Below are 27,253 nucleotides of genomic sequence, written 5' to 3'. Positions count from 1 at the left end.
GAACATTGCTAAGGGAGCTAAAACCAATTCCAAAATGTTTTTCCAATATTACAACAGCAAACGAACATTCAAAGAGGAGATTAAATGTCTAAGAGATACAAATGGCAAAATCATAGATGAAGAAAAAAAAAATAGCAAATATGTTAAATGATTACTTTTCACAAGTTTTTACAAAGGAGGATACGGACAACGTGCCCCACATGTCATCCAGTTCCTATCCAGTTTTAAATAACTTTAGCATAACTGAGGCAGAAGTGTTAAAGGGATTAGGAGGAGCTCTTAAAATAAACAAATCCCCTGGGCCGGATGAGATCCTTCGAATAGTATTCAAAGAAATGAAAGAAATTATTTACAAACCGCTAACCAAGATCATGCAACAGTCTCTTGACACAGGGGTGGTACCGACAGACTGGAAAATTGCAAACGTAATACCGATCCACAAAAAGGGAAACCAGGTAACTACAGACCAGTAAGCCTGACTTCTATTATATGCAAACTTATGGAAACTATAATAAGATCCAAAATGGAAAATTACCTATATGGTAACAGGGTCCTGGGAGGCAGTCAACATGGTTTTAGGAAAGGGAGATCATGTCTGACTAACCTGCTTGATTTTTTTTTAAGGATGCAACATCGATAATGGATAATTGCAAAGCATATGACATGGTTTATTTAGATTTCCAGAAAGCTTTTGACAAAGTCCCACATAAAAGATTAATTCTCAAACTGAATGCAGTAGGGATTCAAGGAAACGCATGTACATGGATTAGGGAGTGGTTAACATGTAGAAAACAGAAAGTACCTGTTAGAGGAGAAACCTCAGAATGGAGTGTGGTAACCAGTGGAGTACCACAGGGATCAGTATTAGGTCCTCTGCTATTCCTAATCTACATTAATGATTTAGATTCTGGTATAGTAAGCAAACTTGTTAAATTTGCAGACGACACAAAAGTAGGAGGAGTGGCAAACACTGTTGCAGCAGCAAAGGTCATTCAAAATGATCTAGACAAGATTCAGAACTGGGCAGACACATGGCAAATGACATTTAATAGAGGAAAGTGTAAGGTATTGCACGCAGGAAATAAAAATGTGCATTATAAATATCATATGGGAGATACTGAAATTGGAGAAGGAATCTATGAAAAAGACCTAGGAGTTTTTGTTGACTCAGAAATGTCTTCATCTAGACAACGTGGGGAAGCTATAAAAAAGGCCAACAAGATGCTCAGATATATTGTGAAAAGTGCTGAATTTAAATCAAGGGAAGTAATGTTAAAACTGTACAATGCATTAGTAAGACCTCATCTTGAATATTGTGTTCATTTCTGGTCACCTCGCTATAAAAAAGATATTGCTGCTGTAGAAAGAGTGCAAAGAAGAGCGACCAGAATTATTCCGGGCTTAAAAGGCATGTCATATGCAGACAGGCTAAAAGAATTGAATCTGTTCAGTCTTGAACAACTACGTGGCGACCTAATTCAAGCATTAAAAATTCTAAAAGGTATTGACAGTGTCGACCCAAGGGATTTTTTCAGCCTGAAAAAAGAAAAAAGGACCAGGGGTCACAAATGGAGGTTAGACAAAGGGGCATTCAGAACAGAAAATGGGAGGAACTTTTTTATGCAGCGAATAGTGAGGGTCTGGAACCAACTCCCCAGTAATGTGGTTGAAGCCGACACCCTGGGATCCTTCAAGAAGCTGCTTGATGAGATTTTGGGATCAATAAGCTACTAACAACCAAACGAGCAAGATGGGCCGAATGGCCTCCTCTCGTTTGTAAACTTTCTTATCTTCTTTCTTATCTGGAGGACATCTCAATGTTTTTTTTTATATAAAGGTGCCTGTGTATAGTCTACTTTTCTTTTTTTGTGCTTGATTTTAGAAATTTTTCCCCCCTCTAGAGTGTGGACATACCTCCTGAACTGTGTCATGGCATCAAGGGTGCTCTTGATTTGGATGAATCTGCAATTCTACCAGAGAAGTAAGATTTGTCTTAGAAAATGTAATTGCTTTGGTTAATACATATTTGCTTTATATCTGTACTTCTGATTTCTGTGCACAAATGAGGCTAATTCTTTGAGCAGCTCCACACCAGTTTCTGTGCTAAATCCTAGAACACCAAATCCCCCTCCCAAAAAAGCGCTAGTTACTAAGTAATCCTTTAATTCCTTATAGGACAGTCAAGTCGCCTGTTCCAATGCTGAAGGATATTACTCATAACAGTGTAGTAAGGTAAGAACTGTATGCTGATAATGAATGTTGCTTGTAAAACTTTAGAACTTGTAAAACTTTAGTAATTGTAAAACTTTAGGAAAGTAACTCTTCATTTAAACCTTAATTTCCCAACTTCTTTCAAATGCAAAAGTTACATTGACAGTTTCTGTAAGGGAAGGGTGTGTGAGGAAGGAACAGCAATTACATAATGTTATCCAAAAGAGAACTGCGTATATATGGAATTCCAAACTTCTATCCTTTTGGAATAGTTTGTGTTGATTTGAGTAATAGGCAATTAAAGGAACAAAAAGAAAATCAGTTTGGCAGTAATTTCAGCCTGGCAAAGACATTGGTTAACCTTAGCAGCTTATTGGTAAATTTACATAATACTGGCTTGTGTTTAAAAGGATTATGCTGTGGTTTGTTGGGAATAAGAGGGATTCTTTCTCTTTCTAGCATAAAATTCAAGGACCCGCAATTCCAAGAAGGGTTTGTTTTCAAAGCCGTTCTTCTTCCAGGAGCGAAGTGAGTGTATTTTGTTGGCTCTGTCTGACCTTGGGGTGGGGATTTTAAATACATGACATACATGACATAAATACAATACAATACAAATAAATGACTGGCAGAGTAAAGAATTGTAGGGTATTGATTTTAAGTTTATGCTGGCATCAATTGGAGACTGTGAAACAAAACTGTGATTTAAAGCAAGGCCATTTAATATATATTGTTTTGTAATATATAGTTTACACTGCACTAGCCTGTCTGCTGAAAATAGTTTTGCCAGCATTGCTGCTTTTACACTGTTGTGTCACCCCCCCACTGCTGCAGCCTGTGGGGTAGTGAGTAGGAGTTGGTGACATTCTGAACTCTTGCATATCGGTGCTGGTGCAGAGGCCCCACCCACTGCACCAAAGTCTGCAACCAGCACATTCTGACAAATCTACATATTCAGTCAGTCAATTGCTGAGAAGTGATCCATTCAAGATTAATAAGGAATACTCTGCAACCAAATTTGACTGTTTTTCTAAATTGCTTTGTGTCAGACACTTCCAGAATGGTGAACACAAAGCTAATGTTAGAAAACAGTTAAAGTTTTATTTTAAATATACAGGCCTAAACTGTTGTAAAGGCACTGTGAAAGTAGCTTTGTTGGATTGAGCTGAATTTTAAGTTCGGTTTAGGCCCGTCATTTTAAGAAGCACAGATTTGTTGGTTAGTTTTAATGCTTTACCAACAAACCAAGAGACCGCAAAGCATAACTAAGAACATATGGAATGTGCAGCTCTGCAATATAGGCAGGAAGAAGAACATGCATGGACTTGTAGGCCAGATCCACAGCATTCTTGAAAAATAAATGCACTGTGTTCACCTATCTTTATAAACAACTGAAGGGCTTTTGTCCCAAAGTTCATGAAATAAGATTATAAAACCTGGCGCTTGTGTTTATTTCTCTGTTTCCCTCCCCATGTTTAGACTTCCTCCAAAAGTGCTGAAACCTGGTGACTGGGAAAGGTCTGGCAGGGGTTCGTGGAGGCCTCAGCTTGGCTTCAATCCACACAGGCAGCAGGTCCACTTGGATCAGTCAGCGTTTAGGGCACTGGGGTAAGTGGCGCTATGCCTGCATGGTTCTGTATTGAAGCCAGTACCACTGCACCCTGTAACAGAGAGTCCACTACTGCCATTCACAAGAGTGGATTGTGATGTACTGGATAACTGAGCTGTAGGGTGAGAATTCAACAAGTGCACTTTTTTCTGCTTACACTGGTCATTAACTTGTATTCGGTGCTGTTCCATTATCTCATATTTAATGCACTGTCAATGCAGGAGGATATAATGGATCATTTTGTTTTTTCCCTCCCCCTTTAGCCATAATATGTCCAGGGACAGACAAAGAGACAGTGTCTACAGCAGCGCTCCACCACCTGGAGCGTATAACCAAGGAAGGGGGGGGCAGCTACCACCCTCTCTGCCATGTAAGTATGATTTGAATTCTGTTCTCTTTTTTTTATATATAGACAGACAGACAGACACACAATAGCTATGAAGCCTGGCCTATATCTCTTACTGAGTCAAAGGGTTCATGTAGGGAGTCTAGTATGGTAATTTACTCTTCTGGAAGGGCAATGCGGTCAATCAAAGGCTGCCGCCTTTGAGTCTCGGTATTGGGTGTTTCCAGCAGGTCTCTGATTTGACTTTGATGTACCAATTTGCAGTTGATGAATAATTGTCTGGTTGCTGATAACTTGTGAGAGTCAAGTGTGTTCTGGTGGCACTCAATGCAAATAGGATATTTGGTTTCTGCGAATCGGAATACTATGTGATGCCTGTCTGCCTTTCATTTCGGTGGCAAACTTGCCAAGTAGCTGTGTTTTGAAAGATGATTTCTGATTAGTGCAATCAGTGAACACTAAGGCTTCTCCTTGATTGTCGTACTGATTTAGGTGAGTTGTCACTTGAAGTTGTTGGCAATTTTAATTTATGGCCCTATAGTCCTGAAAAGTACAGTAATTGCCTGCTCCATTTTGTGCAGTTTACTACTCCTGATTAAAATTCACTGGTATTGTAAATTCTTACAACGTAATTGTCATCAAAGTGCTTTAGTAGTATACTTGTAAAACTAGATTTTTTTTTTTCCTCTCAAGAAGCATCAAGGAAAATATTAAAGAATTAGAATGATAGGCTAGATGTTTTTGACTCTCATTCTAAATTAACAAGATATAGATCTAAATCATACAAACTACCAACTCCAAAATCCACTGTAAACATTATGAAACCACAATTACCCTAGCTCATTGGGGACCTAACTAATGGCTGGTAAATCAATTTGTTCAGATAATGAAATTGCTGTTAATTTGTTAGTGGTGAGGCATTCCAAACCTCCAGATATGATGCTATACCTAATGTTAAAAAATATATAAAGTACTGTAAATTGTATTGATGAAAGGCTGGCAATGGTAGCCTCACTGAGCAGAGATGTTGTGCAGCAGTACAGGTTAATATGTCCAACACTTTAAAGATGTGCTAAACTACATGCATATCCTAAGGTTATTCCCTAGACATATTAGAAATGTGTGTTTTTCAAAGTTACTTTTTTTTTTTTATGGGATAAATTGTGTTCATTCATTGGGCAACAGTGGCAGCTGATTCTGATTTTAAAAATAAATAAAAAATTCTTGCCCTGCAAATAGGATTTTTTTTTTTTCATTGTATATCTGCCTTGGAGTAACATCATTTGCAGTGCATTAAACTGTAGATTTTATTACTGTTCCACTTTTTTTTTTTCTAAAATGTGTAAGGTGCACAATTCGATGTTGAATTAAAATCACTGTTTTTATAAATGTCTCCTCTTTTAGATGCCATAAAACCAAACCTTAACAGATAAAGCAATGATCACAAAGTCCTAATGCATACCCAGGTCGTAGTGGATGTGTCCTAATTCTGTTTTACTTCACACTGGAGAGCCTTTTCTCCCTTGTGATGAAATGGAGTTTGATTGTCAATGTGGGAATACGAGATGCCCTTGCTACGTTCCCTCAAGACTTCAGTTTAGTTAGCCACTGTGGCTAAAGTAGCTTAACATTTTTTAGCCACACTGGAAAAACTTTAGCCTTAACAATACTGTAAACAGGTTATAAACGTACTGTTTCAGCAAGGTAGAAAGACGTGTATTTTATTTGAAAATGCTAGATGTTTAAATGCCAGACCCTAACCTTTACAACACACATACATATGATATTTACATGATATTTAAATTGCACTATTCCCATTCAATAAATGCCAAACTTAGTCCCACGTGAAAAAATGTCATTACAGATTTCCTAAATTCTGTGTGGTTTGCAGAGATATTCATGTACTGCATAATCCTTTACATTATTTTGACTGACGCGGTTTTCTTTCCATTGCAGAATGGTAAAGCAAAATTGTGCCAGTAGACACAGTGCTATTAGTGTACGTTGATATTAATGCCTCCCTGACCAACCGCAGCTCTAGTTACAGGTGTTGTTTCACCTGTGGCTACTGACAGTAATATTGCACCGATTCTGACATTAAAACTCAATAAATCGTAGCGATATGAATCCTTCTTTTTAAAATAAATGTGTTTATTTTATTAATTTTCCTCTTTCGAATCCACTCTCTTACTATTTCCAAAATAGTATCATGCTCATTTTACTTGTGTGCATGGTTCATAAAACTGCAGATTGATACAAGATTTCCAAGCATTTGAGTATCCCAATTTCAACTATTGTTTCTATTATCAAGAAGTACAAACTTGTGGTACTGTCACAATGCTCCCTCAGACTGGAAGAAAGAAGGTTCTTTAACCAAGAACAAGCAGAAGAATTGTGAGGAAGGTTAATAACCATCCGAGATTCACTGCCAAAGATATTCAAAGTGAACTGGCTGCAAGTGGGACTGGGGTTTCCATTTCAACCACAGGTCGAGTATTGCATGAGGTGAAGGTCTCAATGGTCGCAGGCCAAAGAAAGCCACTCTTAGGAAAACATCACAAGGTCAATCCCTTAAACTTTGCAAAATGGCATTTGAATGATCGATGTGAGTTCTGGTCAAAGGTTTTGTGGAGTGATGAAACAAAAATCGAGCTATTTGGTCACACTGATAGTCGTGTTTGGAGAAAGTCTGGTGAGGCGTACAAAGAACACCATAGCTACTGTCAAGCCTGGAGGTGGTAATATCCTTTTATGGGGCTGTTTTTACTCTTAATGGTACAGGGAATTTAGTTCCAATACATGGTAAAATGGATTCCATAGCATACCAAATGATATTGGCCAATCCTATTAAACCCTCTGCTATAAAACTTGATTTAAAGCGCATCTGGAAGTTCTAACACAATAATGATCCAAAGCACACATCAATCTAATACAGAATGGTTAAAGAATAAAATCAAGGTTCTGGAATGGTCTAGTCAAAGTCCTGAGCTGGTTGAGAATCTTTGGTATTAGTTGAAGAAGGCAGCGCACAAGAGAAGTCCTCGGAATCTGAATGAACTGGAACAATTTTGCCTTGATGGATGGTCAAAAAACACTAAAGAATCATGCCAAAAGCTCATTGACAAATATCCTAGTAGTTTGAAAGATGTTACTATTGCCAAGGTGCCTCAATTAGCTATTTTAATTTAATTGTCCTTGTTAGGGTATAAACCCTTTTGAATTGGCATTTTTGGAGTTATACAAAAGAATTGCTGAAATAAACAATTGTAGAGGGGGTATGTAAACTTTTGACTACAACTGTGTGTGTGTGTGTGTTTATAGATGGATAGATAGACATGATATAACACTGCCTTTGTAAAATGTGCTTCAACACAAATCAAGAATCATTTGGTGCCAAGTACCCTATTCCAAGAGAACTGAGTGCCCCTTTTATTTATTTATTTTAATCAAATTGTGTGGCTGTATAATTCATTTTTAAAACTTTTATTTAAAAAAAACAAAGCCTTTAGCAGAATTAAAAAAAAAAGTTGTGCTTTCAGAGACCTGTTACCCCCTGTGTGGAAATGTCAATGCGTTCTTTCACACCCTCCCATTGGCCTGTCTGAAAACAGCTGTTTTAATTAGGTCTAATAAACTTGTAAGCTTGTTAATCACACGTGTCAAAGAAACAAGGGATTTCAACATACATGGTGTGTCCTTTTGTGTTGTGTTGACCTGGTATCTATTGGTTAGTTTTTTTTTTGTGAACAACACTGTTTGCCTGTTAAGAAGAATAACACACATCTAATTGTAATTCCTTTAAGATTAATGTGGTTGTTGATCAACTGGTGTTTTAGGGACTAGTTGAAGCTTTAGGATTGCGATTGACAAGAAGTGGGTGGTCTTTACCACAGCCCCCCACCCCCCATGTTTGACCCAACAGTAAACAGTCTTCTAAAAGTATTTCTCAATGGTCCTAAATGTGCAGTGAAGGAAAAATATATATAGATAGATAGATAGATAGATAGATAGATAGATAGATATAATGTGTAATATATATATATAATTATACACCTTGCTCTGCAGTGTAAAATTAGCCTTTAGGAAAACATTTACACTGAAACAAGTTTCAACTTTCGTGGGAATATAAAATACTTTAGACCTGTGTGAAGTAAGTCAGTGGTGATGAGATCTGTCAGTCCTCATGCATGTTTTAAATGTTTTCCGTCTCTTTCTCCTTGTTTCAGATTCAAGGCAGCAGCAAGGCTCTTTGCTTGGCCCTTCTCCTGGATATAATCAGCAATATCCCAGGTAGGAGTGGTTAATCACTTTCCTTTCATAATTGGGAAAATACTCGTCATTTAGTTGTGGTGTTTATACACTCAAACTCCTTCAGCTCACTTAGTCATTTCATTAAAAAATGTTTGTTTCAAACAGCTGTTTGTTCATCAAGACAAACTGTTAACTTCAGTTCTGCTCGTAGTTGGAGGATGTGGGAGGGTGCATCATTTCTGTGTCTGTGTATCCAGTATGGTGATAAACATCCCCCAGGTTTGAAGTTTCCTGAGTTTCCTTTTAAATGATCCAGTCAGTAAAATGTGGGGATGCATTCAGTTCCTTGGCCTTTTCTTTTATTGAAGCTTTTCACTAACCCAAGAAATGAAGGCCAAGGGCTTAGATCTGTATTAGATTTTGTATGTGATTTGGGCAGGCTAAACAAATTTCTTTTAAGTAGGTTCGCACAGCTTAATGAGGCATAACTAATGGCGTTCTGCCTTTATCCCTTCCATGCTGGAACCACCGCATTGGTACAGACACGCCATTGATTCTTGCTTCAAACCTCTTGAAGTACTAATCAGCTTCTTTTGGTACAGCTTTTGAGGCCCAGCAGGCCTATTGTGGGTCAGTGTCACTATAGGTCAGTAGTTATTAGTGAAACTGAAAACGGTTTCTTTAACTACTTACTAGTGAACTTCATTAAATGCATAAGGAACTCTGAGAAGGATTACAGAATCTGCAGCCCTATAGTGGCAGGCAATGGAAAGGAATGTGACATGGTTTCATAATGAGGGATGCATGTCTGTGTTTTTTTGTGTTTGGTGGTTTTTTTTGTTGTAGTATTGGTGTACCCCATATTGCTGAAACGATAAGGCAAATGTTGCAGTTTAAGCCCGAGAAAGTAGGTTGTGGTCTTCACAAACTAGAACATGCTATTTAAGTTAAGAGTTCTAGGTTGTGCTTATGGTATGTAAAGAGTAAAGAATCAATTGTATTTTTTTTTTTTTGCAACATAAGAAAGTTTACAAACGAGAGGAGGCCATTCGGCCCATCTTGCTCGTTTGGTTGTTAGTAGCTTATTGATCCCAGAATCTCATCAAGCAGCTTCTTGAATTAAAGTAAAAGCTTTGTGTGAATTAAAGTAAAATCTTTTACGGCACTCTCCAATCCGAAGTATCCTTTTAGTTATGTGTTCAAAAGCAGCGCTTGTGTTTTAATCATTATACACAAAGTGCGACTGAGGGAGGACACTTGGCTACAATTTCACAATAAGGCGGAGCATATCTTTATCAAGGATTGGTCCAACTTTGACCCTGGGAGACAGTTTGCTAACAATGAAGGCTTAGTATTCAGTCCATTGCAATTTGAAATGGTAATTCACTGGAAACTGCTGGCAGAAGATGCAGGGAGTGATACTGTAGCTTTCTTACTTCTGGTTCCAATGAACTCCGCACAGATGGATAAACTGAATATATTAATCTGGAGTATATGTTTGTTTGCTTTAAATAGGTACAGTTTAAATAGATTTAGCAGCCTTTCCAACTTGTTTTATTGTAAAGGAAGAAACTACAGCTATGGCCAAAAGTTTTGCATCTAGAATTTTAGGATAAAGATTTAAAAAAAAAAAAAAAAAAAAAAAAACACACACATCATGTGATCAAAGAAATGAATAAATGATATCGCAGAAGTCTACAAGAAGCTGTACTAGTAGTTCTGTATTTAATGTTGGTTTGAAATGTCACATTTTTCAATTTCAGTAAATTGGGGCATGTGATTTAATATGATAACAGCATTATTCAGCGGATTTAATTTGTTATGAAGCAAAATGTGTTAATTCTGTAGGGTGATGCAAAACTTTTGGCCATAGCTGTGTATCACATCTTGTGCTTCTCCTGAGTGTAATACTGCTCATTTTAATGGAGAAATATTGGTGTGGATAGTGGCATGTCCGAAGCTTGGTGATGCTAAGTCTGGCTTTTTTCTTTCTGTTTTGTTCTCGTAATTGAGGTTTTCGTTGGATTATACCTTTTATTGCGAGAAATGTGGGTCAAAAACCTAGCTTTCTAATTGATGTTAGATTGCTGTTCCCGTCTAGACTGTACACCAAATGCCAGTCCGGCCATGCCAATTAGTGCTTATGTTGCTAGGTCACCGTGGTCAATTGAAAACTGCATCAATGGAACTTGAAAAGGTTTCTTCCAGATCAGACCTCCTGACATATTAAGTAGCATAATGGATGGGAAAATACAGCCAAGGCCTAGCCTAGATTCAAAATACTCTGCAGTAAGAATTCATTTACAACCTGCAATTAACTGGAAAGAATAGCCTCCAAGGAAGTGTTTGGACATTTAGAAATAAAGCCTCATTCTCCTGTATCACACGTTTACTTCACATGGATTGTGTAAATGTAGTGGTTTTTTTGTGTTTTTTCTTTTTTTAACCATACACCTTTTAGTCGTTGCATCACTCAAGTCTTTATAGTAAATTACCTTTTCATATTTTTAAAGTCTCAAACATTTGCAAAGTAAAACGGGGAGACCAAATATTCTGTTTCTGTTTTTCTTAATGATGCCACAACAGGTTTAATAGTTTTATATATGGTAGTGAATTGGATGTGTGAAGTGCTTGTGTTTTTTGTATTTTTAGAAGTTATGGTAATGTGTCGTCTTCGGGTTGGAACCAGATGCAGTCACAGGGTTCTGCCTACCAGCAAAGCCAACAGAGAGGTCGAGGGGGAGGTGGCAATTACCATCAACGCTATGAAGAGCGAAGGGATCACCGGGGGAGACAGGTAATACAGCAAATCTACCATTGTGACAGTTTGGGCACAAATTTGTCTGTGAATGTACTTAGTAGCTTGACCTACAGGATGTGTTTATAAATATTACGTGTTTGCTAAATTACAATACAAGTTTATCTAGTCTAGTTTTGGTAGACTGTTTCGAATCTGGAAACCATTCTGAAAAGTAACCAGGGTTTCATAGTGTTTTTTTTTTTTTTTTTGTTTTTTCCCCTGCAGTTTTAATTGATATTTCCTTAAATTGTGTATCGTGAAACACTTGGACTTTAAAAGTATTTTTTTATAATTTGTATAAGTCATGTTCTTTTATACAGGAGATCACTTGACTTTTCTTTTTGCATGAGGAGGACCACCCCTTGTATTTTGAGATGCATTGGACCGTGGCTTTGGTAGCAAACTGTTTTGTATTAAACCATTAGTGTTGAGGGGGGTGGAGATGACAAATGTCCCGCCTGGATTGTAGAGCATGCTGTAAAAGCTTTTCAGTACAGTAAACACTGCCAAGAATAACACACAGTATAAATGTAAAAGCTGATTTCCTCCCAATGGTTAGTATACAGACTACCTGCATGTTTTACAATCCAGTATTTGTCTGTGGTATTCAGCATGCAATTTAACTTGCGTGATTTGTGTTTTTTTTTTTTTTTAGGGAGACAACTCTGGGAGGAAGTACCCTCTGCCACCCACTTCAGGAAGATATACTTGGAATTAAGGGGTTTGAGTACAACATGCTGGGTCTCAAAGGATAATTCACTGGATTAAAGGAAATGTAACTTGTTTATTTTCCCAGTATTTTTTATTGTAACAAATTCTTGATGTATTTTTTAATTTTTTAAATGTGCTATTCTGTGCCAGTAAAAAACCAACCGGAACGGTAGTTCAGATGTGTGTGTCTGATTTTCAGTGCAGTCTTGTAATTGGCAATATTTTCTTCTGCATACTTTTTTTTTTTCACATTGCTGAACTGTGTGAGCACAGTTGGTTTTTGCTTTGCTGTCCTCTGTTGAACATGGATTATTGCACAGAATCTACTGCCACATGTTTTATGTAATTAAAGAAAATATTATTGGCCCACAATTCCTTCTCCAATTTATAGGTGCATCTTTGTGTTTAATACAACCTCTTTGGAACACAACTTCAATAAAATATTTCCCATTGAATCCTAATGTTGTGGGTTTTTGTATACTGCTACAGAGTAGAACGTTTTAAACCAAAAAAAGATAAGGTAATAAAACCGATGCAGTTTGATTTGAATGTAATAGCTTACATAAGTTATTCAAATGAGTTGGAACGCTTGTAATCGGGAGCCGATGGCAGAACACGTAGCTCAGTAATAAGCCAACTCTCAGGTTCAAGCAGTTTTTGCTAAATATTTCAGCTAATCCCTTCTGAGAGGAGTCCACATGGCCCTGGGGTTACACATGTGCACAATTCATTATGTAAAAGCAGACTGCCTTGGTTTATGGGTTTTTTTTTTTTTTTTCAAACAAAAGTCTGTATGTGTACATCCACACTGTTCTGTTGAGTTAACAGTCAAGCGAACAAATTGTGTATGTCTTCATAAGAAATGGCTGTTTATTTGTAAGTGAAGACCAACTGGGATCGTCATGTTAAGGATCGGTTACACTCGCACGCTTTTCTCTCTTTTTTTTTTTTTTTTTTTTTTTTTTTTTAATAAAGGGTGAACTTAAGAGGAAAGCGAGGTATGCTGTTAACGCATCTTCAATGAAGCAAATTAAACACCCACACCATAATCACGCCAATACAGCGTGTCGAAACCACTGTGGGGTCGCCGTAGTCTATAGCAGGTGTTTTCAACCAGGGGGAAGCGACTCAGAAATGCACAAACCTGTAAATAATGATTTGATTTAACGGTATTATATACCCTCTAAACCACTGTGTAACTGTTTAATCTGTTTAGCAGCTCGGTGAACCGCAGATGGGGGAAAGAAAACAAACTATCAGGTCAACATTTTCCAAATGTACGCATGCGCGATTTTGATTGAGTGGGTTTCCACTCTTGCACAGGTGAAGCGGGCGTCTGTCTTGTGCCTATGGAGAGAGCTCTGCTGCTCGTCATTGCTGTTTTCAGCTTGTATCAGTGAAGCACATTTAAGATATATAAACGTAAACAAATAGTAATCACAATACTCATACATTAACGCGGTTTGTTTTTTTTATTAACGCAACTGCATCTTAGTAACAGGACTAGCGGTCAGTTCTATACGTGTTCGGGGTTTGACATGGATATATATATAGAGAGAGAGAGAGCGAGAGATCTTGCTTGCATAAGAAAAAACAAGATTCTAGTGTCAGTTGTATATTTGGATATTTTCAATGGTGACTTTAATAATAAGTTTATCATTGTGAGTTATATCTTGAGGTTAATGTTTCTGATGTGAACATTTTAAAAAGCACACAATTATGCTGAGGTAAAGTAACGTGATAAACATTTACACTGCACAAAATGTTGTATTATTTATAATGGCTTTGCCGAATAGAAAGCGAATACGAGTTTATCTAAAAGATTCCTAATACTTTCTTTTAATTCTGTGCATCCAAAGACATGCAATTAAGTTTTAAGAATGAAGCCTCCTGTTCGGTATTTTGTTTTAAACCAGCAGTTTGTCAGTCACAGACTTGCGAACAATTATATATTAAATCAACGGGGCGGGGAATAAATGTGTGAATGAGATTATTCTGCGTTTTATTGCAACTGTGGTACCATTCAGTAAGCGAAAAGGTGTACCGTTTCAAAATAAGGTTGAAACCCCCTGCTCTTACACCCTGAGAATAATCCTGGCTGTGTGTAATGGAACATGCTACGAACACTAGGGATAGTAGCAGGGTACATTGTTTCCTAGAATACCACAAATATCTTCTGCATTTTAAAACAAAAACATACATCTGTTGGCATAGCTATCGAATAGTTTAATGGGAAGGTGGAAAATAGATTTTAGATATTTTTGTGCACTTGCACCATTATGCTTGTTTTGTCTTACTGGCATCAAATATACTGTGTGTGTGTGTGTATATATATATATATATATATATATATATATATATATATATATATATCTATATATATTTGCTTGCGCGGTAATTACACGCACAGTGTATAATTTTTATATTTAAGTAAATATATTGGCTTTATTGTCAAATCAGATACTATTTTCTTTTTGGTGGGGTGGGTTGGTTGTTAGAATTATGGTAGTGAAATAAAATTTGGATAGACCTCTTTAACTATATAGGGGTGAAGAACTGTGTTCTGCGTGAGTTTGTTCTCAGAACCGTGAGCGCCCTTCTACCGATTAAAGCTAATGCAGAAACATCCGTGCATACTGTGATCTCTTCATAAAGAATAGTATCCGAATATTGATTTGGTTTGGGGTGAGGTGCAGTATATATCTACTGTAAGTATCCTGTACAAACAATTCTAACATATATGCGTGTGCATGCAGCACCCGTGTCGCTGGTGATAATAAAGTAAGGATACATGTATTCGGGTCATGGAAACGGTCTATTAAACGTATCTAATTGCTACTTATTTGCTGCAGCCATTTGCAATTGTGTGCAACCTTTTTTGTTTATTTATTTTTACTAAAATGTATTCCTTTACTAAAATGCTGTTCCCTACACTATTGCAATTTCTGAAACATGCACAACGATTTTTCTTGCGCTTTGTGGAGAGGAAGGAGGATTTGTTTTGTGTAAATGACACGAGACAATAACATTGCTATTAGGAGATATACATTACTTATTTGAAATTCTACGTTCCTATTTTGCACTCTGCATATACCTCGTATAGTTTAAAAACAGTTTATAATTAGTAATCAATAATAAGAAATAAGAAATACAATTAATAAGAACACATTGAACTTGTTTATACTTTCTTGCCACGTCTCAAATTTGGTCAAAAAAATTCTACATCGAATAATGATGAAAGTAAAAGGTAATTTATTTCCTGTCTTCTTAATTTACCAGCAGGCTACAAAAATAAGTGAGCCAATAATGAAACAAGCGCTTTAAAAAAAAGAAAGAAAAAAAAAACGCCATTCTCTTTGGAATCGTTCAGCAAGCCTACAATCACAAATTAAGCAGTGTGCACAGTTTATGATTGTAAATCCTATTCTAGAATAGGTGTAGGCCTATAATGGATGTTTCAATTCGTTTATTTTTTTATTTATTTTTTACAGTACATTTTGAACTTTAGATTCGACAAACAGTACATAGTGTACTTTATGTAAAACCAGATGTTTAAGAATTAAAACAGAAATCACATGGGCAGTTTAACCAGCATATTTGAATTGTGTTCTGCTATGAAGAGTTAAAGTGTGAAACGGGGTCCGCACACCGAATACACAAGGTGCAAGCTCACGAGGCTGCAGTCATCACCATAGTGCAAAACAAGCGCGCACTCACCGCGCTCCAGAAATGCGTATCTTTAACTCATACAAACACATATCGACAGAAGCGACTTCGTCAGGATGCACGCAAAATAAACGTCAAAGTATAGGCTACATTTGTTTTTAATTTCTTGCGTTAAATTTATGTTCAATTCCTAAATATTTGAGTTTATTCAGTAAAATGTTTATCCTCCGCGACGCGCAAAAGCATACAGAAGGTAAAAATACAAGCCCTTTTAGTCTTGCAATATATGCTTGTAAAATAATCACGAAATAGCCAACATAACACAGTGAATTTGCATTTCATTTGTTTGTTTTTGTTTCTTCAAGGCGCTTTTCCTTTGCAGACTATGCTAGTAAAACATTTGTCAATTGAAAGTAACTTATTAGTCACACAATCTTATTTTATAAAATAAAACAATTACACTTACCCTTTTAATATACTCCTGTTGACAGATTGTATTCACATATACAAGATTATGTTCAATCAATCATAACAAGCTTATCAGTTTATTGGAAGGTTAACGCTGAAGAATGTGTACCCTAAGCTAAAAACATTAAAATTAAAAAGAAGACAAATAAATGTTTTTTTTTTTTTTTTTTTTAAAAAAGCACTACACAGTTTCCAACACTACCCATTAAAAGAAGAAAAAATACAGCTTCATGCTGCGAAGCGTCAACAGGTGCTCGCGTTCATTCAAACCTTCCACATTTGTACCTCTAGTCCTTCAATGTTTTGGTTGCTAAGATACAGTTTGAGAACAACCTTTCCCGCTCTTAAAATACATTAAAGATGCTTATCCTGCTCTTACGTTAATGAGTTTCACCTTTTGAGAAATTTTAATAAAGTTCTACATCTAACAAAGGAAAGCAAACAAGATAGTAAAACAGGAAAACAAATGTTTGAAATGATAGCTTACATTTCCTGCGAGCTATTTCCTCTATTGAATTCTGTTTAGGCTTTTTTTTAGAGCCTTGGCTTTCTTTATATTTCTGTCAGTGCACAGCGTTCTGTAAAGATGCTCTCTTTAATGGATGTGGATATTGCATGTTTGTTAACTCAAGTGGATTACCACATTTAACTCGCATCTTCATTTTCTTGCCTTGACCTTGCAATGTGTCCACTTCAGATTGTTTTGTAAATCAAAGGCTTGAAATTATGTAACCTTCACTGCACGGCTGCTTAAGAATTAGTCATAAACCCTATGCAGCACGTTTCAAATTCTGCTTAATGTTTACTTTTGAATTGTCTCATAATACGCTGAAAAAAATAAGCGTAAACAAATTAAACATTCAAATCTGAATCATAAACTTTGTTTAATTCTTAAACATTTGTTTTGCTGTGATTACAGTACATTATATATATATAATATATATATAGATATATATATATATAGTATATATATAAGTTATAATAAAATATATATATATAGTAAATATAATTTAAAAAATAAGTATATATGATTGAGATTTTTTTTCACCGGTAACCTTTTTAATTACAGGCCATGCTTTTTTTATGTAATTGTTTTTATAGTCTTCTTTTGTTTAAATAACTGTACAGATTATTTTGAAAATTATAAATAATTGTTTGTGTAAAAATGTCTTTTATTGATGGCTTTACTCGTCGGTGAACAATACACGTTAGTCGTGCCGATGTTCTTACACACCCCTTCCTAAAACACACACACTCACATACAATCGTGTAGCGCTCGCATAATGGCGTTGTTATTTCTGAACTCAAAGATATTTGAAACTATACAATTATATCATGCTATTAATATGTGTGAGACGATTCTTTCTCACGGGTATGAACATGATTTATTTTTTTATGAAGTTTAATCCGTTTAGAAATACACAAAGGCCGTCTTTAATGAATAATAAGATACATTACTTAAGACTAATATTAATTCACAAAGGCTAGAAAGAATAGCGTGCGTTAAGTTGTCTTTTTGATATTATGTTTTACTTATTTGTATTAATTTAATGTGCTCTTATTAGTCAGCTTGATTGGGACTTGTTTTTACTTAAACATCATTTCCATTGAAGGTACTTAAAAACAAATGCATGGTTCATTTAAATACAACAAAAGAACAAATCACCTGCAGACACTACACAATATATACAGTATTACTGCTACACTTCAACAATGACTGTCCATGTTAAATCACACACATTTGTTCTTGTAAAGTCATGAACTTTCACAACATTTCAGTTAAACAACAAACCATAAAATAAATCTAGTTAGAAAGTTTTACTAAAGCTTTGGGCTCATTAAAACGTATTATAAAAATTAAAAAAACATTAAAAACAAACAAATAACAACATATTTATTAATACAATTTTATTATTTGCTTCTAAAACAAGAGAGAGAGTTTGATTTAGAATTGAAAAAAAATCGTTTATTTTGAATATTACGGCCTTCAATTTAAAACGTTGTCATTTTGGGGACAAAGAATGTCTATTTTCTATCTCAACAGGAGGGAGCCCTTCGGTGGCTCATATGTTGTACTTATATACAGTTTCTTTCAAAAACAGTAATGGATGGATAATATTGAATACACCCTTTCGACCTTCAGTTCCATTTCAATTTGTTTTCAATCTGATATAATGAAAATGCACTCTGGCTGAATCCTTATAAAATTAATTCTTTAGAAACAGGTTGAGCATCAAGTGATTGTTTTTACCGTCCAACGGATATGAAACATATTTACAGAAGCACAACTTTTTTAAAATTATTACAAAAAGAAATAGTTCTGAGATGCTTCTGATTAGTTCCCGACATCTAACAGTATCGTACATTAAGATTAGTCTTAGGTGTTAGCCAAATATACAGTCTCCAGTCCTGCTAATACTAAGCATCCAAATTATTTCACAATACCTAAATCATATTCTTCTAATATCAGGTAGAATACTGTGGCGTGGTCCCATAGTCGAATCCCTTTTGAATAGCTTTACACCACGGTCTTTTTTTCTCTTCTTAATCCAAAGCCATGTGGGTACCAATATGTGGAGCAGCATTCACTGTCCTGTTCAACAGTTTGTACTACATTAACATAATGTGGAGGAAGTCCAAAAAAAAAATACAACACACACACACAGTTTCACACAATCAACCATTTGTTTTGTTCGCTTGTTGCACACATAAGGTGAAGAAAACACGAAAAACCTTTGGGGTGCCTGTAAGTCCTTTCGGTCCCCGAAGGTTTTCATGCTCAAAAAGTTGAAATATCAACACAGTGCCATTGCACATGCTCTTTTTCGTTTTTATTTGCCTCTTATATGACTCCATGAAAAAAAAGAATCAAATGACGCTCCTACCATGTTCTGCCATAAAGCATGTTGGGGCTGACCATGTTATTGGTGTAATCTACAGATGTGTCTATCTGAACCATATTGGCCATTTGGTTATGTAGAGATGGAGGACTTGGTGACATTTCTTCTAGGTCTTGGGCCTGGGATAAGGGATTTACCTGCTGGTTTGGGTGCTGAGTGATGGCATTGCTGGAGGCTGCTAGAACCCCACTAGACCTGCTTTGCTGCTGCTGCTGTTGACTGGGTGTTGGAGTGCTGGAGCCATTCTGACAGGGCTTCCCATCCTTCACCAGCACGGGTACCGCCACTCGCCTTGGAGACTGCTGCTGCTGCTGCTGTTGCTGGCATGAGCTGCTCTCTTGCTGGAGTTGTTGGGTAGCTTTGTCCTTGGCCTGTCGTTTCATCTTATATCTGTGGTTCTGAAACCAGATTTTGACCTGGGTCGGGGTGAGGTGAATCATGCTGGCCAGGTGCTCTCTCTCGGGAGCTGAAAGGTACTTCTGTTGCTTAAATCGCCTTTCAAGCTCGTAGACCTGGGCCTGAGAGAACAGCACCCTTCTTTTTCTCCTTGGGGCTGCGTGTAAAGGTGCCATTGCCTTTGTCGCGTCATTCATTCCGCTTAAGCTTCCCATTCCGGGCATATTCATACCGGTAGAAGGTCCCATGAATCTAGAAACTAAAAACACGCACAGTCAGCAAGACCACCTTCAATATTTTATTTTTATTTTTTTAATTAAAAATCATATGCCGACTCATCTTAACGCTCAGAATCGTTTGAAGTAATGGCTTAGTTACATTGTTACATGAGATCTTTATATATATATATATATATATATATATATATATATATATATATATATATATATATACACACACACACACACACACACACACACACACACACACATACTTTTTTCCTATACTGTTTTGCGGTATAAACATTTTGTAACAATTGACACAGATTTGCATGACTGGACACAAGTTGTTTTAAATATCATCGTTGTTGTTGTTATTGTTGTTATACTCTGAATCATGCAAAAGTGGTGATATTATTTTTTTGGGTAAACAAATGCCATCTGACTCGCCGGTGGAGACATACAATTAGAATAACAGCAACGCGTTAAGGTTTTCAACTACGCGTGCTCTGTGTGCTTTTTTACTGCTGTAACTGTCTGATGCATTATAATGCATTGTAACATTTAAAACTTACTTGATGAATATCTGGGGTCGGGGTTTCCTCCATACCATCCACTGGCAGCAGCGCTATTTCTCATGGTCTCTTGGTAGGAAGGGAGGTCCCCCATGTTGCCAATGCTCCCATTGCAGTATCCTCCCATGGCACTATGAGAAAACTGGGACACACTGTGTGGCATGTGGTAGGTAGCAGCCACGGTGGCAGTGTGGCCCATGGTGTGCTGTTGCATGCCAGGCTGTGAAACCTGGGTCTGTCGGTAGGGTCCCAAAGGAGAAGTAAGGTTCCCTGTGCTATCCATGCCAGCAAACTTCTTGTAGGTCTCCTCGATAGGGCTCAGAATATCTGTCACTGAGAAAGGCGTTGTGTGCTTTGGGCTCAAAGACATGGTTCAGAAACCAGGTAAATTGGTTGAGCGGTTTAGTCGTGTTGTTGTGCTAGCTCTCTCCGTGTGGATGGCTACGTAAGAGAGTGCTTGTAGTCCGCCTGAGATCCGATTGATCGCCTTGGAGAAGGAGGCGAGCCCTGGACGCTCTTATCTCGGGTTTATTGTAGCCAGGCGCCAGGTTTACGACAAACGCAGGGGGCGGAGCAACATCCCAAACGAGCAAACAATGGTCATTGACATCTTACTAAGATAAGTGAGGAACATGTAGTTACTTTCATATTAGAATAAGCATGATGCCAACAAAAAAATGTGATTAACCGGTTTCCCATTTGTAGATGGATTTCCATCTTATTTACCATCGAGTAGAATATTAAATAAACGTGAAGTACACGTTCATTTGATATGGGGCACTATTAGGACTATTATTTGATTCCTTTAGACCTGCACATCGCATTGTTAAGGACAGGGTTTTTTTTTTTTTTTTTTTGGGGGGGGGGGGGGGGGGGGGGGGGGGGGTTCAGCTGGACTATTTGCCCTGTTTTAATGGTGAATGCCATAGTTTCTATAAACTTAGAGAGCACTTTGACCAAGCATAAGCACCACGGTGCATAGTCAAAGAGGTACAATGCAGGTTCTCGTCCATTGTAAAACTACCTAATTTATGCGTCTTAAACATCATTTTGTTCCATTAGATGGGGGGCACTTCCAAATTTGCTCAAGGTATCAAAATCCACAGAGAAGAACGAAATAAGGATAGAGATCCTATTCCTTGTAAGTATATTACCTATACTTTCCAGCGATTTTAAAATATACACTTTAGGCTAAAATCGTATTATTTTTGTTGTTTAATAATACGTGTTGCAATGATGATCAATATCGTGCTTTTCATATACCCATTTTAAATTTAAAAGAAATTCATAAACAATTTGTCATACGAAGCTAATAGCAATATTTAATCTCATCAGCTCATCCCGATGCTTTCTGCGTTGTTCCGCCTGTACGTAACGGAAGCATGTTTGTTATTTAAGGAAAAAAAAAACAAAAAAAAAACTATATATTATTTTCAGTAAATTGGTTTTTTCAAAGATATGTTAATTGTTTAAGAAGCCATTTAAATAAAAACTCTTTTATTCAACATCATTTTTCAACCTCCGTCAATTTGTTAAGAAAACTGGATTGGATTACCTGAAACTCTTATTAATATTATGAATGGCATCTGCCAAAGACAGCAAATCCTTTAAGAGTCAACTTTCCACATGATCATTATAAGGACGCCTGCCAAGAAATAAATAATAATATAATCTGTCCCATTTTTGCCAATGAAATCAAACATATAACCCTGAAGCAGACACAATGAAGACAGACGGGTACTAAACAATGTAATGCTGCTATATTTTCAAGGTATTTCTTTCATTTGTCTGTTTTGTGCACAACATTGTGCACAGTAGTTTTTCTACTTTGTGCTTGAATGTTTGTGTTTTAATTTGGGTAACTTGTTTTTATAAAGTTTGATTTCAGACCAGTGTTTAGTTTGGCCCAGTGTTGAATACACCTGTGCGTTTTTATGTTTTTGCAACATGGCTGCGTGAATTATTTGCCTGATTTACAAGGTAATCTTTCGGGAGCACATAATGGCAAAAAGACAAGCTAAAGGATCTGTAGTTGGTTTCCTGCCACTTCATTGTTGGGAAAAGACAGACTCTGTCAATAAGTCAACAAATACTCTTTTTAATCCCAGGACTGAGCAACCCTACTTTAAACACGAATGGGCTTGACGAGAAGACTTAGTCAAAAAAGAATGAATATGCTTCTAACACATTCTGTGAACTGTTTCAATGTGTCCCTCTGTATTTTGAAACCTATTTTCTTTACAAATTGTATAGGTCTATAGCTAAATTGTGTTTAATTCAGAAATAAAGAAAATGTGTCAGCATCATTATTGATTAATATTAAGATACAGAATCTTACGAAAAAGCAAGAAGTAGGCATTATTTCAATAAACTATTTGTTTATTTATTTATTTATTTATTTTAATTAAAAGCCAAAAATGCAAAAACGACATCAAAACAAAACAATATGGTTTTATCTGAATAGTTTACATAGACCAGCATTGCCGTCAATTATTTTTGAGCTTTGATACAGAAAACAATTCTTGCAGGTGACGTATAGATTCTTAATGTTTATACAAAACATGTGCTTAATGTACGATGCAAACCTTAGGGAATAATGCTCAAAAATTCGAGTTAAACTACTATTAATAATTTGAAACTTTCATGGCAGAAATGCTAAATGAAATACAAATTATTCAACAACACGTGCAGTGAGATTAAAACACATATCTGTATAACATATCTTTAAATTAGATTTAAGATACAATACCCGTAACTCTCTATATCTGCATATAATAGAATATATACGAGCTGAAATGAAATCACCCTTTACCTAATGTAATGTAGCAGTGGATTCTTGCTATTCCTGGTGTCCATTATGACTACTACTGCTAATAATAATAATAATAATAATAATAATAATAATAATAATAATAATAATAATAATAATAATAATAATAATAATACATCTATTTATTGAGTAGGTGCTTCATGACCATTATATGAATACGAAGTAAAAAATATATCAACCGTCATTTGTAAGATTTCTGAGAAGTCTCTTCACTATTATCTCTGCCTGAACTTGTACACTTCGATGCACAAACACTACCAGGTAACAAGCAACAAAAGATCCCTTTTAAATCATTTTATATATAAAAAACCTTGTCTTTGTTTGCTTTGGAATAAAAAGTATCTATTGTATATATTTTTGTGACTTTTTCTAAAGTTTATTGATTAATATGCATTGAAAAATAAGTAACATTTTTGAACACCTTAAACTAAAAAAAAGTTAGCAATAATGCACTTAATTGCACGCTTATTAATATTAATGTCTAAATAAAAGTAAATAAAATGAAAACCGTAATGGTGACAATAGAACCACAACACATAACCACTACCAATAATAATAATAATAATAATAATAATAATAATAATAATAATAATAATAATAATAATAATAATGGGCTCCTTCCTTCTTTCAGGCTGGCTGCTATGTTAGTGCTGTTGTCCTCACGCTGCTGCTTGGGGTGCACACGGTGGGGGTAGGGGTCACAGATACCTTCCATTGTGCCAGAGGCCGTGTGCTGAATAAGGAGAGTTAGATTTGCCCTACTCACGTTGTAAAGTGGAGTTTTTTTTTTTTTTTAAGGAACTCTGGGAAGACTCTCCTTGTTAAGGACACGTCCCACAGCGCTCCATGTTGTTAATGTGAATCACTTCAATAACTAGAAGTAGTAATGGTGCCATACTTTCCACATAGAACTTATTATGAACTAGGATTTAAAACGTCATAAAACTACTTCAAACATACTTTTAAATTAATAAAAAATATATATCTACAGTATAAGCAAGTACGCTAAATAGGTTTCTTTGCCTTCTATTTATTTCACACCATCAAATAAATGACGTACAACCTAGGTATTACCTAGTCCCTCACAGTTAACAAATGATCTCTCTCTCTCTCTCTCTCTCTCTCTCTCTCTCTCTCTATATATATATATATATATATATATATATAATATATATATATAAAATATATATATATATATATGATATATATATAATATATATATATATATACAATGCAACGGGGGGGCTCGGTTCTAGAGTGATAACATTTAATCATTCCTTGTTCTCTTTCTGTTAAACTCGATTTGTGCACATCCTTCTATTCCACTGAAGCGCTTACGGGTAACAATATCGCCTATAGGTGGGTGAGTTTACGTTGCTTGTATTTTTGAGACATGACAAAGAAGAAAGACGTTATTTTGCTGTTGTTCATATAAAACACTATCCCCACTTTAAAAGTTGGGATTAATGTAAAATATCAACAAATATGCCAGTACTCCAGTTACAGGTGGCCATATTTCTCCAACAATACATTGAATCATTAAGGTATATATTTTTGGTAAGCAGCTTCCTTTAAAGTGCGTGATTACTTCCCTGCAAGGGCAGTGATCCCCTCAAATTAAAACGTGTCAGCTACAACTTCCCGTGCACAATGCTTCAAGCCTACAACAGTGAGTGAGTGTGCTTATTGTATTTTGATTTCGACTATTTCTTTCATGTGCTCTGAGGTTAGATTGCAGTAAGACAGGGTACCCCTCCAAACGGTGGCATTGTTGGAACGATTCTTACTGTTGTGCAGGATATTGTAAAGCAGTGGTTATGCGCTCAGGCATGGTGTAATACCCTTCAACCTGTCAGCTGTTAAATCAGCCGCCAGGGCTTTTTAAAACAGGCGGCCAACGATCTGATTGAGGTACAATGACATACGCGAGCGCTGCGTTGAAAGAATTACATTATGCTGAAAATGTTATGAAGACAGTTTAAGAAAGCGTGTGCTTTCATGATGAGGGACAGCTGAGAGCTCAGCTTGCATCCCAAGCATTGCACGTGAGAGCCCTTGGAAGGGCATGACTGGATATGACTTTAGGAAAGTGTGTCTTCAATCACGTGCTTGTGAATTACAGTTTAAAAGCGTGCTACCCGAAATCCGAACACTCGCGTACAGCTGTGCTTGCTAGATGCGTTTTTTATTTAAGAGAAGCTGATTGAAGACACTGTTTTATTTATTTATTTATTTATTTGTCGTTTTGTTTTCTGGGATGCTTAACAAATACTAGATATTGTATTTGCAAATATCGTTATATTTCTAGATGGTTGTTAATTGGGTGCTTACCGTCTCCTTAGAAATATGTTCGACAGTATGAAAAAATTAAATTGAAATATGACATTAACAACTAGAGCGTAGTAGGAACAATAATAATAATAATAATAATAATAATAATAATAATAATAATAATAATAATAATAATAATAATAATAATAATAGGACGTATACTAATTGTCAGCAGTTATATAAATTGCTCTTCTGAAAACAAAAGTAGAGAATATCATAATAGCTAACGAAGTACATGTAAGAAGAAGACCACGCCAACCCTATAGCTGAAATGGTTATAGAAATGACTCAGATTGACCTTTTCTGTTGAATTATTTTGCTAGTTGTATTACTTTTGCAACAGACAGTAAATATCCGACACAATGTTGTTTTATTCAATTTAAAATAAATTAACGAAATGTGTTACAAACATTATCGTAGACCGCGATGTTGTAGCACTGTTAACTGAAATCTTATTGATGGCTCTATTATAAGGAGAAATACATCAAACCGTCGCTTTAATCACTTCCTCCCCGCGCAAATGATGTTAACAGATTCTTTCGAAACGTTTAGCCAGTTATGCGTGTACTTCTTATCAAGATGAAAACGCGCATCCCCTCTGAGCAGTTTGTTACATCTACCACACATTGCGCTGTCCTTCAACACTATTGCTGTATGGTTATTAACACAATCATGAGCTTAATAGTACCTGCAGACGTTAATATGTGCATATACATTACCTGTATACGTTAATATGTGCATATACATTTCCCTGTCTACGTTAATATGTGCATATACATTTCCCTGTCTACGTTAATATGTGCATATACATTTCCCTGTCTACGTTAATATGTGCATATACATTACCTGTATACGTTAAAATGTGCATATACATTATCTGCATACGTTATAATGTGCATATACATTACCTGCATATGTTATAATGTGCATATACATTACCTGCATGTTTTAATGTGCATATACATTCGATGTGTTTTCTAAAAAGATAATATATTAACCCATGATAAAACTGACTTTCTAAATATTTTACCTGACTTGGTGATGGTCTTACTGTTGTTAGCCGTGAAAGAAAGTGTTATCATTTATCCAAGTCTATACATTTTTAATCGATGGATTAAAAAATACTAATAGATGGAGCAATTCATACAATTCAGCAGGTTATCAATAATCAATAAGAGAACTCGATCGATCAGCTCATATAATTCAGCAAGTTATCAATAATTAATAAGAGAACACGAGGTCAATGAAGGGGTTGAATGACCGTGCATTTCAAGGGGTTCTTTTCTATGGAAGGCCATCTGGGTCAAAAAAGGCGTTATTTAGTACGCGTTTCAAATGTTTAGTACAAATTCTCATTTGACTTTAGCACGAGTTGTAATTTGAATTAATACGCGTACTAATTTGGCCAGTCAGATCACTGAAATGAAAAGAGAACCAATGAATTTAAAGAAAATAGTACGTGTAATAAAATATTCAATTAAAATTCGTTTTACACCTGCCATTCCCCTCCAATTCATGGCGGTATGTGGATTGGCGTTGGGTAAAGTCTAGTGAGAGATGCATAGACCGGGACCCTGCGAGATGAGCATCACCAGCGATTTCAGAGCCTTAGAAATCGCTTTAATTCAGGGGCAACTGCACTGTAACTTATATGTAATTTTAAATATAGTATTAATGGCGTTTTAATTAAATTACACCAAATCATTGTAAATAAAAAATTGATTTGGTATAATTTAATTTAAACGCTATTAATAATACACGAATCATGATTATAGCAGAAGTTTTTAAGTATTCTGTAAATATTTCGTCTAATAGTTAAAAAGTACAATGTGGGGATGTCAGGGCTTGTTTTCAAAAATATCGGCACAGACACTGTATACAAACCAATGGATACCGCGTGTGTGTTTGTGTGTGTGTGCGTGTGCGTGTGCGTGTGCGTGTGTG

General features: G+C 36.0%; 2 protein-coding genes across 3 annotated transcripts in view; one reads left to right on the top strand and one right to left on the bottom strand.

The window, feature by feature from the left end:
- LOC121315410 (5'-3' exoribonuclease 2-like) overlaps positions 1–12,380 on the top strand; it is a 33,391-nt gene extending 21,011 nt beyond the window's left edge. For both annotated transcript variants that reach the window (XM_041249468.1, XM_041249467.1), the window contains 8 exons: positions 1,902–1,981; positions 2,176–2,232; positions 2,671–2,739; positions 3,688–3,816; positions 4,081–4,187; positions 8,390–8,453; positions 11,067–11,211; positions 11,870–12,380. In XM_041249468.1, coding sequence (XP_041105402.1) covers positions 1,902–1,981; positions 2,176–2,232; positions 2,671–2,739; positions 3,688–3,816; positions 4,081–4,187; positions 8,390–8,453; positions 11,067–11,211; positions 11,870–11,932 — 714 coding nt within the window. In that variant the 3' untranslated portion in view covers positions 11,933–12,380. The remainder of the gene's footprint in view (positions 1–1,901; positions 1,982–2,175; positions 2,233–2,670; positions 2,740–3,687; positions 3,817–4,080; positions 4,188–8,389; positions 8,454–11,066; positions 11,212–11,869) is intronic.
- Positions 12,381–18,940: 6,560 nt separating this feature from the next.
- On the bottom strand, positions 18,941–20,518 carry LOC121315235 (thyroid transcription factor 1-like). Its single transcript, XM_041249280.1, has 2 exons — positions 20,149–20,518; positions 18,941–19,614 (listed from the first exon to the last, which is right to left on the bottom strand). Exons 1-2 carry the CDS (start codon positions 20,516–20,518, stop codon positions 18,941–18,943), a joined length of 1,044 nt encoding a protein of 347 aa, XP_041105214.1.
- Positions 20,519–27,253: the final 6,735 nt, after the last annotated feature.

The sequence above is a fragment of the Polyodon spathula genome, chromosome 5 (assembly GCF_017654505.1).
Source record: "Polyodon spathula isolate WHYD16114869_AA chromosome 5, ASM1765450v1, whole genome shotgun sequence".
NCBI lineage: Eukaryota > Metazoa > Chordata > Actinopteri > Acipenseriformes > Polyodontidae > Polyodon > Polyodon spathula.
Note: the sequence above shows the minus strand (reverse complement) of the source record. Positions and strands in the feature narration are given on the sequence as shown.